Raw genomic sequence first — 13,824 nt, 5'->3', positions numbered from 1 at the left:
ACAAAGCTATCAAATTGTAGACAATTATTCACACTCAAACAAGATAAGTCTCGTTTTAATTAAAAAATCGTATTTAAACTGAATATTCTGATTCGAGGATTTGAGCTAGACAACTGTATTTGGTCTCATTCGAAAGATAATCGAAAAAGAAAGTTTTTGCGCTATGAAAATTATTTCGTACTCTGGAAAAAAAATCGAGAAAAATGTGTCTGAAGTATTCAAAAAAACTTCAAAAATCACTCTTTTTCAACGTTGACCGCTAAAAAATACTACTCAATTATCGACTTTGGCATGTTTCATACCTCAAATCAATGTGAAATTTTGTCCTCTTTTCAACGATGTCCTTAAAGTTCACTTAAGACCAATGGTTCTTGAGATATTGACGATTTAATGACTGGAAGTACGCCTACTTGAAAAATGTCGAACAATTGATATATCTCGAAAACGAAGGTCGATAGGAGAAAATTTTACTGACCTTCGTTTTCGAGATATATAGATTTTTCAATATTTTTCAAGTAGGCGTACTTCCAGTCATTAAATCGTCAATATCTCAAGAACCATTGGTCTTAAGTGAATTTTGAGGACATCGTTGAAAAGAGGACAAAATTTCACATTGATTTGATGTATAAAACATGCCAAAGTCGATTATTGAGAAGTATTTTTTAGCGGTCAAAGTAAAAAAGAGTGATTTTTGAAGTTTTTTTGAAAACTTCAGAGACATTTTTCTCGATTTTTTTTCCAGGGTACGAGATAATTTTTATAGCGCAAAAACTTCCTTTTTTGATTATCTTTCGAATGAGACCAAATACAGTTGTCTAGCTCAAATCCTCGAATCAGAATTTCAGTTTAAATACGATGTTTTAATTAAAAACGAGACTTATCTTGTTTGAGTGTGAATAATTGTCTACAATTTGATAGCTTTATGTCGAGTGATTGAGGGCGTAAAAATACTTTTTCTATAGGAAATTTGGCTGAGAAATTCAATGAAACTGGTTAGAAGTTCGTATCTGTGCAATTGTTATTGAGATACAAGTTGAAAAAAGTTCAAAGTCGATGTGAAATTTTGTCCTCTTTTCAACGATGTCCTTGAAAACACTTAAAAACTTACATAAGAAATTGGGAAAATTTTCGGGAACTGAGTTCCCTTCTTCAACCGAGCTGACTCAGTGCTGAGATTTAAGCTGTTTAGTCGGTACTGTACTTTACTCAGTGCTGAGTCTGCTCGGTTGAAGAAGGGAACTCAGTTCCCGAAAATTTTCTCCATTTCTAATGTAAGTTTTTAAGTGTTTTCAATCTATTTATGTCTTATGTCTCCTGTTTTAATATATTATTATATATTATATTATATTATATTATATATATTATCTCAAGATATCTGTAAATATTTAGTTTAAGTCTTTTGAAACGTTAAAGGCCGGTTTCCGAGCTCGGGATTTAGGTAAGTTCTAGGCTTTAAACAGCTGGAGTCGGAAAATTAGTCGCAGTAAATAGTTGCAGCAAAATTAATCTTTTTTTTCTCATTTGTATAATTGTAAACGTTTTTCCTTGACGAAATAAAACATTCCTAAATAATTCAAAATAGCTGAAACTTTTCACTTACTTGCCTACTCCTTGGCGCTACAGCTCATTCAGAGCCTTGACCTCCTTCAAAAAGCCTCTCCATTCGTCTCTATCGGCAACCTTACGCCTCCATTCCCTAGCTTCCTAATGTCGTCCTCCACATCCTACAGCCAACGCTTTCGCGGACGTCCTCTCAGCCTTCTCCCTCCTGGATTGTTCCTGAAAACCTTTTTTACAACTCTTGAGTCACTCATCCTCTCAACGTGTCCCAGCCAACTCAAACGCCTCAGTTTTATCTCGTCAACAATTTGACATTTCTGAAACAGATCACGCAGCTCTTGATTTGATCGTATTCGCCATTCACTATTAACATATACAGGGCCAAATATCTTCCTCAAAACCTTTCGCTCCCAAATATTTAATAGATCCTCATACTTCTTTGTCAAAACCCATGTCTCTGCTCCATACAGCATAATTGGTTTTATGACTGTTTCATATATTTGTATTTTCACTTTCCTGGACAGGGTTTTGGATCTCAAATATTGGGTCAGAGCATAATAGCATCTGTTTCCGGCAGCTAGTTTTGCTTTTATGTCAGTCTCAACATTATTGTCGTCTGTTATGATAGAACCAAAACTTTACACTATTTTCTCTTTATTTTTTTTTGTTCAATTTTCTAGTTTTTCGAAATTTAATTTGAACGTGACTTTGACAATGACTACGACTACGCCCCGTTTCGGAAAGCCAAGTTGCTGCAACTATTTACTGCGACTAATTTTCCGACTCCAGCTGTTTAAAGTCTAGAACTTAGCTGAATCCCGTGCTCGGAAACTGACCCTTAGAGTAACTATTCACAGTAATAGATAATTTCATATTTTTTTGCATAAAAAATATCAAGATAATGAGCTTTCAAGCAACAACAGATTAGTTTTGTTACATTGAAGAAATGTTGAAATAGAATCGAGACTAAATTAATTTATTTCCCTATAATTTCAATAATGTACTAATTTAATGGTACCACCTCTCTGAGACACGAAGTACCAGATACAAAGAGTTTTGATACAAAGGAATTTATCAACAAATCTCATGGTATTTCTCACTTTGAATCACTTAGTTCAAATCATCCTCAATTCCAAACTCCATGTCCAACCTCGAGATATTTATATAACATGTTGATGGTTGTAAGAAAGTCTTAACATCATGATGTCAAGGGCCAAGAATGAAGCTATTTTCTAGCAGATCTTTAATTTCCCATCTTATTTTAGAGAATGGATTCTGTTTCATGCCAAACATTTGCCAGAGATAAAGCGAGGCCCCATCTACCTATTAACAAATATTGGAAAATTCCAAACTTGAGGCTATCAAGCTTGATGGGCGGGCGCTACCTGTAACAGGTGAGCTTGGAATTTTGTTTGAAGTTGGTGCAGTAAAGGGACGAAGTAGGATGTCTGTCGCTTGGGCGGCACAAGCGTTTATTAGCGCAGCTATTTGATATTAAAATATTTGGACGCCGGGTGTGCGGTTTAGATGCGGCGAGTAATTAATCCATAGCTGTCAATCATGCCTGGATTCTGCTTGCTTGGTTGATCTTGGAGAGATGAGTTTTAATATAACTTTTTAGATGCGGGAAATTCTCGTGAATATGCCTGGCATGCGCTTTTACGGCAAAAGAAGAATGCGTATGATCCGAATTCAGCCTTCGGCAGCAAAGCAGGGCCCGATCAATCCCCTTGGTTGCGGTTGGTGGAAGCGCCTCAATGACAAAGCCAGCGGATTCAAAGGGTCAAAAGAGGCAGCGCTAGTGCTAGAGCCAGTGCCCTCTACCTCACCGCCTCCGTCCACCTTGCCACACTGCAAATTCCGCGTTCTGATTAAGAAGGAATGCCCGCTTTGGCCGTCAACACTTTCAGTTATCATAGGGATTCCGACCTTTGGTGGTCGCCCGGCATTCCGACGTCTTTTTTATTCGTTCGAACACCGATCGATATTAAAATACAAACTGTCCACCTTTACGCGCTGTATCGCTGCTCAAACGGCGCCAGACATTCCTGCCTCCTGCCTCCTGCCCAAGCAGTGCAAGCATCCATTTACTTACTTACCTGAATTAATTTCTGGTTCCCGTAGCGTTCCGCGACCATTCAAAAATCTAATAACATTTACATAGTTCTCTCTTCAACTTCCTGCTGTTAGTAACTTTGGATATTTTTGTCAAAACGTTGCGAATTGGTTCCCTTCGGGAATGAAGCATTTTTCAGATGAACTTTCTGTTGGTGGTAACTTTGAATATTTCTGCTGTCAAAACGTTGCGCATTGTATCCTCACTGAAATAAAACATTTTCCAGACTTTTTGTTATTCGTGAGGCAGTATATACGAGAGTTTCTCACAAACTATGTTATGGGGAAAGGTATTCGGTCGGTTTTGTCGAAAAGTTGAGAGAAAATCTATGCTCGATCTTCCAGTTTCATCCTCAGGCATTTTCAATTTTAACAGTCAATGTAAGTGAAGTGTCTATAATATAATGCATATTATTTGGAAATATATATATTTCTACAAGTTGATTCAATAGATATACCGTAATAGGCTTTTGCTATAGTAAGTATGTGAGGCTTTAATTCCTGTATCTGAATGATGAGATGTTTTCTAATGAGTGAATGGTCTACATTAAAATGTGTCCTTTATTGGGACATTGATTATATTCTCAAGTATTTCCTTTGACACGTGATTTCGTGTTTATTCAACAGCTTTCAATTAAAAGTAATTGAGAAATGTAGAACTACTTTGGAAGAGTTTCAAACTATAGGAATAGAATAGGAAATTAACAAATAACGAACAGCTTTCAAACATTCATAATAACAGTTGTGTTTCCAAATAAAATTGATGAATCAATGACATTGATTCATCAATTTTATTTGGAAACACAACTGTTATTATGCTGCTAATGTATAAACCTGAAAAACTATTTATGAGAGAACTGAGCGTTGATTGATGTGTAAACCCTATTATTTGAGTATTTATTTGCACATAGGTACATTTTATTTGTACCTATTATTTGTAATAACCTGTGATGCACGCATACGGACTCCTGCATATTTAGGGTAAGAAAGATTGACTGTGCTGTAACTTCGCCCTCCTAGTAAAAACATAAAATCACCTTCTTATTCTATTTCTTGTGAGTTTTGAATTTGGAAGACGATTTGAAAATTCATATATATTTAAGCAAAAGGAGTGGTTCCTATTTCAAAATGCAGTTTTAGGCTGAACGTGCGCTCGACATAATAAAAACAAAACTGAGCTCTGATGATAGTTTTTCTAGACTCTTGTTTATAGTTAATATTTTGCTTAGGGTTCCTGTAGTGGGTTTATAAACACTGATGGCGTTTCCTCTCCTCCGCACGTATTGCAGGGTGATAAATAGTTTATTTATTGTGGCGGACAAACAGACAATTTTTTCCAGTCGTACCTTGAAGGGTGAGGACACGTTTTGTGGGGGTGTGATGAGATGAGGAGGGTTAGGGGGGGGGGTTGAGAGATAATTCGACCAAGGCCTGACGAGTTGACACCTGCTGGTTGCTTAGCAACAGCCCCACAACAAACTTCCCTGTGATAGCTTCACTCTATTATCATTTCCTAATATCACTCATATGCTGTGCTTTTAGAGTGTGACGGCACATTATGCTCTGTGGTAGAATGAGCCAACGGTTTCTAAACCTTCACCCTATTAAAGACAACTATCATCACAGTTCAATACTCCAAAAGAATTTTCGCGAGTAGATTTTCTACAATAATTGTACAGTTTCTCCTTCGTTTTTCAAATTTACAGTTTACAGTTTAAAAAACACACTACTGTCTATTAGTTATTTCAATATGAATTAAACTTAAAAATCGAATTCAAAACAAATGATTCAATATTAATGACAAAGGTCATTACGGACCTTCCCATATGAGACACGCCATTAACAAGAAGCCATACACATTAATAATTTTATTACCGCCAATTGAAATATGGAATAGAATATGTAAATAGATTTCAATAAATTCTCGAAAAAACATAGGTCTATGATACTCTTAGTCAACATGAACTCTTCAAATTGACATTAAAAAAGCGATGATATGACAATCAATCATCATATTCACAATCGATAGTATCACAATTATTATTATTTTCAAAACTGGTCACTCGTTTAAGTGAAGTTTCTATGAATAAATTAATTCTACTTAACGATATTGGTACTGTGACAAATGTTTCCTTGAAATAAAAAAATCACAAGTAGAACAATCATTACCACTACCTTAAGTATTTCATATCATTATACTATTATAATATGTCATGATTCTACTTGTGTCACTAGTTAATTATAGTTTAAAGTTCAGCTTTTTAAAATCGAATCATTGCTATAGTGTTCAGCAAAACGACGGAGTGATGTGACCAGAACAATTTGTTCTTGTTCGTTGAATTATCAGTTGGGAAATATTGATATTGATTCACATCACTCTTTCCAAGACTACTTTTCTCAAGCAAAAGCTGTTAATTTGAAATTTGGGCTTTACTTCAAAATATTAAAACACGATTGAACAGGTGTGAATCAACGTCAAGTCTTATCAGCTGATAATTTTATCCACCAAACTGCTTTGTTTACATCACTCTAACGTTTCGTTGAACCAAATATTCTATTATAATAGTAGTTTTGTCATTTTATATGCCGTACATTACTATCAACATAATTTCCTCCTAATTCATCCCATGTTTGCATATAGGCATGATAGAGTTTTGTATGTATCAATAAGATAATTTTAAAATAATTGAATACTTTTATGGCACTCTAGGCTCTCTCATAAGAAGCATTTGACAGTTGGAGGAGTCAGTAAACTCATAAGTAAATGAAGAAAACTATTTCTGTAGAGACCTGGAGACAACTTGTCGACTAGAAAGTTGAGAAGTAGTTTGTTGAACTTTTTCTATACAAATGACTTTCAGAAAAAGACGTCGACCGCTATCAGTGTTGAGATTTTACAGAATATCTCCGCTTGAAGATTATGAAAAATTCAAGATATTTGATTGAGATCTAGCATTTGGGGTCATATTTTACTCATGCGATCTATTTGTAGTGCTTCTACTATTGCACGATTTGGTAGCAGGTTTATTTGCTACATCGTTTGAGCTATTTTTTCCCAAAAGTAATTATCGAAATCTCTATTTATTTCCGAACATTTCCATTTGGAAAACTCTTTAAACATTCTATCCATTCTGTACTCTCACAATTATTTTACATAATGTTCGTTGTTGTTGTTGTTAAATATGCCATAGCGTGTTTGGATGGACTCTATCTTATCGATATTATTAATCTTTTACTAATTATTAATACTAATCAGAATTGTAGTTTGAATATTCGCATGAAACATAGAAGAATAGTTCCATATTGGAATTGAAAACGAAATCTAAAATTTTATCTATGAATTCATATAAATATTATTAATAAAAGTGTCTGTTTTGATTGACAAACGAATTAATAAATATCATATCTCTATGAAAGTTCTTTACACTCTTATGAGAGTTCTATTTGATAAAGAGCAGAACTGTAGTACTGCTACCTGATACATCTTGTAATGCATAATTATTATTCAGCTTTATTAGGATAAATTCAAACTCTTGCAGAATATTCAATATCATGTTGCGACATTTGTAATTCCTTCAGAGTGCTATGCAAATCGACGTTGATTTTTGTAGTTTGATTCTTTTGTTAAATTTATCTATAATGATTTTTCCGCCAACTTCATCAAATGCATAGTGCAATAATATTCAGGCCTACATTACAAACAATTTTTATTTGTTCTACATTTTTGTTTGTGTTTATTTTGATACTGACATCATATTGTTATTCTATGAGTTTTATATTTATTATTATTATTATTATTTTGATTACTGATGTTTTCATTTGCTGATTACTATTACTAATTTTGCAAGCTTCCATTCACAATACCACGTAATAGATTTTTGTATGCGTATGTTTCAGCCTGTGTAGACGAACCCACCGAGCGTAAGTTTTATATCTGAGAATTATTATTATTAATGCTTAGTTTTGAACGTTCTGTCTAAAATTTCTATCATAAATTTTCTATCCTAAATCTTCTATCATAAATCTATCTAAATCTTCTATGAATTGAAAAGCTAAGATTGATTATTATTAACCAAACCACTAACAATAATTCAATTATAAATTAACTTTGATAGAACAAATTGAGTGTGAACTAGAATGAATATTGATATTAATCTCTTCCCTTAAGATATTTCCGTACTGGGTAAACTTTTATGAAAAGGGAATCTGGATTAGAAGTTTGAAAACAATTAACGCAGAGCCACTTTTGCTATTATACGATGAGAAGAGAGAGAGTAGAGTACCCGCGTAATGAATAGCGGTGATCTGATTCCACATTCACAGCTAAAACACACACACACACACACACACACACACACACCACACACACACACACACACACACACACACACACTCACACACAGAGAGATCTCATCCTACCTCAACATTGTCTCTTCATTTCCTCCAGCACTAAAATGCAATCATAACCTAGAAATCGAATACACAATAAACGAGAAATCAGGTCAGTCTGTTCTCAAACCCGATTAGCATTATTGTGGTGTTTCTGTTTGGAGTCGCCCCCCCCCCCACCACCAACCACCCTCCTTTTTGTTTCGGGCTTGAATCCCGGTGAGGTCTCGCTGTCAACCACAACATCCTACTATTGCTCACTTGTTAAAACCAAATATTAATCAAATTGCTGTCAACTACCTCCAGGACTCCTGCTACTGTAAATATTGACAACACGTATAAGGAGCTAAGAGCTAAAATTCCAAAACTTTTTCGCCAGTCCGGGAGTCGAATCCGGTATCTCTTGGCATATCTCCGACAAACGGGTGGTATCGGGTTTGAATCCCGAACTGACGGAACATTTTTAGATAGTAGCACTCATCGAAATTCGTTCCAGTTGTCAATATTTGCAGAAGCAGACGTTTTCTAGGTAATTGACTGCAGTAATTGCTTTGGTATTTCGTATAACATTATAGTATTACATAGTTTTTGTTCGTTTGAGATGACTATATTTTTGAGCTCAGCTAGAGTGAGTGGATGAAAAGTAGATAAAAAAATGAACTAATCAATATAAATTATCAATCGATGCAAAATAATCAATAATAGTTATTTGTATATCTAGAGTGAAAAGTACGACTTTTTCTCCCTGTGGGAAAAAGCTTGAAGCCCGAGGCGAAGCCGAGGGCAGCAATTTTCCTGAGGGAGAAATAGTTATTTGTATATCTGGAGTGAAAAGTACGACTTTTTCTCCCTGTGGGTAAAGGTTTGAAGCCCGAGGCGAAGCCGAGGGCAGCAATTTTCCTGAGGGAGAAATAGTTATTTGTGCATCTAGGGACTAAAGTGCAACTTTTTCTCCCTGAGGGAAACTGTTGTCGCCCGATGGCGTAGCCGAGGGCGACAATTTCCCTGAGGGAGAATAAGTACTTTAGTCCCGTGATGCACACAACATTTTTCCTCCACCTACACCAATACCTATAACAATGAATAATTTTACTACATCTTCACGCTTTCACACTATTTCAGCTCTATTTCGATTGTTAGGTTATGTTCAACCGTTGGTGGATATGAAAAAGTACACACCTCTAACGTCATTAGAGGTGTGTACTTTTTCATATCCACCAACGGTTGAACATAACCTAACAATCGAAATAGAGCTACTTATTTCCTAGAGCTAAAATATTCCAAAGATCGAAATAGAGCTCTTTTACTTTTCCTCTACCGACCACGACAGTGTTGCCACATTCCTCATTCTTCAATCGCGGCGTTGTCGGACTTCTTCCCATGTTAATCTTATGGGTTTATTTTTACTCCCTTGGGAGTAAAAGTGATCACTTTTCCCGCTGGGAATTATTTTTAGTCCCATGGGAGGAAAAGTAGTACTTTAGTATTCGATTCCAGGGTGTAAAATGAGACTTTTGATAGTAGGTGGAGGAAAAAGTATTTTTCGCTCGTGACACAACATTTTTCCTCCATCTACATTTTTTTATAGAAACTGCAAATAAAATCATTCTAATAACTTACGTATTCGTGACAATGATTCCTAACAACATTACCTAAATCTAAAACCTAAAAACCGGTCGTCTGATTGGCACTGCCGATTGCGCTATCTATCGGCAAAAGTTGTAACAATTATATCAGCTGAGCAGCTACCAAAAATGGCTGACTCCAGATCACGCGGTTCATATTTGAATTGCAGATCAAAAATATTTGTTGGCTGGTATTTTGAATAGAATAAAATATTTTAAAAATTGTATAAATTTTTATCGTCTACTAATATTAAGAATATAATAATTATCATACAAACATATATTTCATGAGTTAATCAAATTTCTGGTTGTGGTATTGAATTCAGTTGACTCAATGACAGACACCTCTATTATGCTTTCTCATCTGAGCTTAGACCTTCTAACCTATTACAATGTAAGTTTCAAAATAGAGATGCTCCCCATGTTATTTAAATGGAGTCACTTTTACTCCCTAGGGAGTTTTTCTGTTTTTTACTACCGAGAGCGAAAAAGTGACACTTTAGTATTAGGTTTCAGGGAGTAAAGTAAGTACTTTAGACAGTAGGTGGAGGAAAAATCTTTTTGTTGCATTGTAATACTGAGTATAATAGTGAACTACTTCATTTTTTGAGAGTTTTAGTACACTAATACTTTATAGTTTCAAATCGGTTTTAAGTGAACAACTATAATATATAGTTCTGATACTTCATAGTTTCAAATGGGTAGAAAGTTGTTTTAGTTATTGTATACTTTTGATAATGTGTCCAACGCATACTAGTATGGCTCACAGAAGATTCTTCTATTTCCTCAGTTAATGATAATGCTCGATCACTCAATTACTTTATCTATTAATTACTTCTCCCTTCAAAATTTCACCCCACTTCCTTGATACAAGAAGTGTTTCCCGAGTACAAAAAAAAAATCTCGATACCTCATGTTGGCTCCTTGATCTGTCAAGTGTTCACAGATATTGAACGCGTGATAAAATCTCTATTGAATGAAGCTCTTCTTTCCAGAAGAGTGGTGAGCTATGTGAATAATATATACGGTCCATTAAGATCAAATCAATCATAAATGTGGCATCTGAAACTTCAGGCAGGAATGATTGATTTGTACAAGGAGTACTTAACCCCTGCTGTTCCATACCTCAAACTCAAGCCGACTCTACATAAATACTGAATGGCTTTTTATGTGCAAGTTTACAAGAAACTTTCAATTTTTAAATCAGAAGAGATTTCCTTTGGAAGGCCTCATTTACCGTGACAAACTCAGAGACTTCGCCTTCTATTTTGTATTCCAATAACATTTAGGCAACGGAAGCATTCAATTCTGTGATTTTCCTCGATTCAATTCAAGTATTTTGTAACAGAAAGACAAAAATCACAAAAGTTCCATTACATCAAATCGTTTCAACACCGTAACATAATGTGAGATCCATGGAATATTATTCGGATTGAAACAATCCATGAAACCTTCATCTTCACTGCAATTAAAAAACTCCAAACTCTAAATATCCCAAATATCCTGAGATTATTAAATGAACTTTGGCTGTGGTAGCCAATGATTGTTAGTTATTGATACAAATATATATTGTATCAAACAAGAAAATATTATACTGCATAAAAATATATTTTATCTTGGATTACAGGCTTGAAAATTCTGACTTTGTTCTTATTATCATTGGACCAATTCTATTGGTCATGTACTTGTCGATACTTAACGATACTTAATTACTGATTTCCAATTTTTTCAAATGAACAGTTTCGAAGATTTGGTTGCATCAATTCATATCTCCCAACAATCATGGTACAATTAAAAAAATATCAAAGTGAACTTCTCACACAAAATTCAAAAAATTCTAAATTTTAATTCACATATTATTTATTGACTGTTTAAAACTATATTTTTCATAATGTAATCCAATACCTAATAATCACATTGAATATTTAATACAGTATAATGTTTTCTTTTGTGTGGCAAACTGGAAGATGGAGAATATATTCATTGTACTATATTCATTGCTCTATTGGATTCTGGAACAATATTAAATAAAATCACATGGAGTTGCTACAATCACTTCTTGAAAAAAGTAAAATATTGAGTTACTCAACTTTCCTTTATCTATTCACTTATTAATTTATTTATCAATCATTACATCCTCACTAGCTTACCAGTCAACTTGAATCACTTAGATTGATGATGGTGTAGCAGCCGAAATCAATTATCTTATCTCAATTTTTAATGAATAACTTAATTGATAGTAAAAAATTCAATTCATTTCATTTGGTATGGATAACTGGCTTCCTTCTACACTTGCTTCACTATTACAAAGATGCTTGTTTTCCAGAACTAACCATGCTTCTTTTTATTTATTATTTAATATTTTTTATCTATGTGCCACTAACTCTAAATCACAATAAAAATTAATGAGAAAAATCGAATTAATCAAAAAAACAGACCAATAGTGAAATACCAATGAAAGTGAAATAAATGAGAGATTTTTAGTTTTGAATGTAACTTTTCTGAGTTTCGATAGAGTTATTAAAGCATTGATAATTTTTGGCTGCTATGTTATGTATTGTGACCATTCAAGTTTGTGTTACGTGTTGAATGTGATCTGCTGTTGTTTTTGTGTTTTCATCATAATCATCATCCCCACCCATTATTCGGCATCAGTTGGTGAAATAGGAAGGTTATTCAATCTAGCCTTCAATAAAAAATAAACAATTTTTCAAGACGTCTCACTGTCCATGCACTTGTCTTAGTATCATGATCACCCATTACTCATGAATCCATCGTCATCAAAATAAATTATAATGAAAATAACACAATATTGTTCAATTATAATGAAAAGAATATGATATTGTTCAATCAAAAATCAATGAAAACTCTTTTATCCAAGATAATCTTGCCGGATTTTATTTACTTCATGATAATTATTTGATTTTCTGTAATAAAAGGGGGAACCTGTTATCATAAACATTTTTTAGAGAGCAATTGTTTTTAAAGAAACTCCAGACCTTCAGTTCTTTTTAAATAATGGAATTATCATTGAAATGATGAGCTTTTTCCATAATGAATATGCTCCGGAACCATAAGATAATTTGAACACTGTATTCAGATATGTAAAATTCAACATAGTAGGAGAGACAACATATTGTCTATCTATTTCATCATATTAAAATGATTTCTATAGAATATTTTTTCATGAACTGCTGTCTTCTATGGTAAGACTGCACAAATTCCCAATGGATGAGAACATGATTTGTTACTTTTTTGAGCGCCCATAAAGCAGTTTCATCTACTCATGGAATGGGAAATTGGGTTCTGAACAAAATCCGCCTCCTATATTCCGTTCATAAAGCTCATACGATCTGGGAGATTATGCTTTGACGGTTCAACAATGAAAGACTCGACGAAGCGGCCGAGATAAGCCCCAGCTTGTAATTGCAATCTCTTCTCTTTACAACTTCTTTGCTCATCCTTCGAAACTTGGACAATAAACATTATTCACTTCAAACGATGAGAGAACACAACTTGCCACTCAGCCCAACTTTATCAATCACATTATAAAAACTTATTTGTTGAGATTAGTAGGAAACATGGAGTGTATTTTTGAAATTCTATTATTACCTGCAAAAAATAAACTTTCAATAAACTTTTCCTAACTTGAAAAATGAGAAATATCAGTTTCCATTCGTCAGTACATTTTTCATTGAAAATAACATGATGATCAAAGCATATATTTTATATGCTACTGACTTACCAAGATGTTTATCACCATGTGAAACTAATCTATAATACAGTTTCCATTCTCATTTTGTTGCCTGTAACCTGATACGGAATTTTATAAGAAATTTTTCTCATGAAATCATAATTTCTTGACAAGAAGAATTAAATGTTTTATGAAAACATAATTCCTTGACAAGAAGAATTTTCCTTGTATATTTTTCCTGTTATTGTTTTTACCCCATCAGTCTCATTTGAATTTCCTCCACTTTTCCTTCTTCTCGTCCCACCTTTTCAACAAGGAAAAACTCTCAACTCATTTCTCTTGAAGCATTTCAAACTTCAATAGATGGTAGAGCATTCCTGAACTCTTCATCTCTAATCTCGATTGAATTCATAAGGTTGGACGTTGGAATGTTGGATTGTG

The 13,824-nt window shown here is 34.1% G+C and overlaps 1 protein-coding gene across 5 annotated transcripts in view; it reads left to right on the top strand.

Annotated features, from left to right (window-relative positions):
- Window positions 1-13,824, top strand: part of LOC111059838 (hepatocyte nuclear factor 6) — a 113,385-nt gene that overhangs the window by 26,293 nt on the left and 73,268 nt on the right. For 3 of the 5 annotated variants that reach the window (XM_039441729.1, XM_039441732.1, XM_039441731.1), the window contains exon 2: window positions 7,573-7,596. The exons of the other annotated variants lie outside the window; for them this stretch is intronic. In XM_039441729.1, coding sequence (XP_039297663.1) covers window positions 7,573-7,596 — 24 coding nt within the window. The remainder of the gene's footprint in view (window positions 1-7,572; window positions 7,597-13,824) is intronic. 5 annotated transcript variants of the gene reach the window in all.

The sequence above is a fragment of the Nilaparvata lugens genome, chromosome X (assembly GCF_014356525.2).
Source record: "Nilaparvata lugens isolate BPH chromosome X, ASM1435652v1, whole genome shotgun sequence".
NCBI lineage: Eukaryota > Metazoa > Arthropoda > Insecta > Hemiptera > Delphacidae > Nilaparvata > Nilaparvata lugens.
Note: the sequence above shows the minus strand (reverse complement) of the source record. Positions and strands in the feature narration are given on the sequence as shown.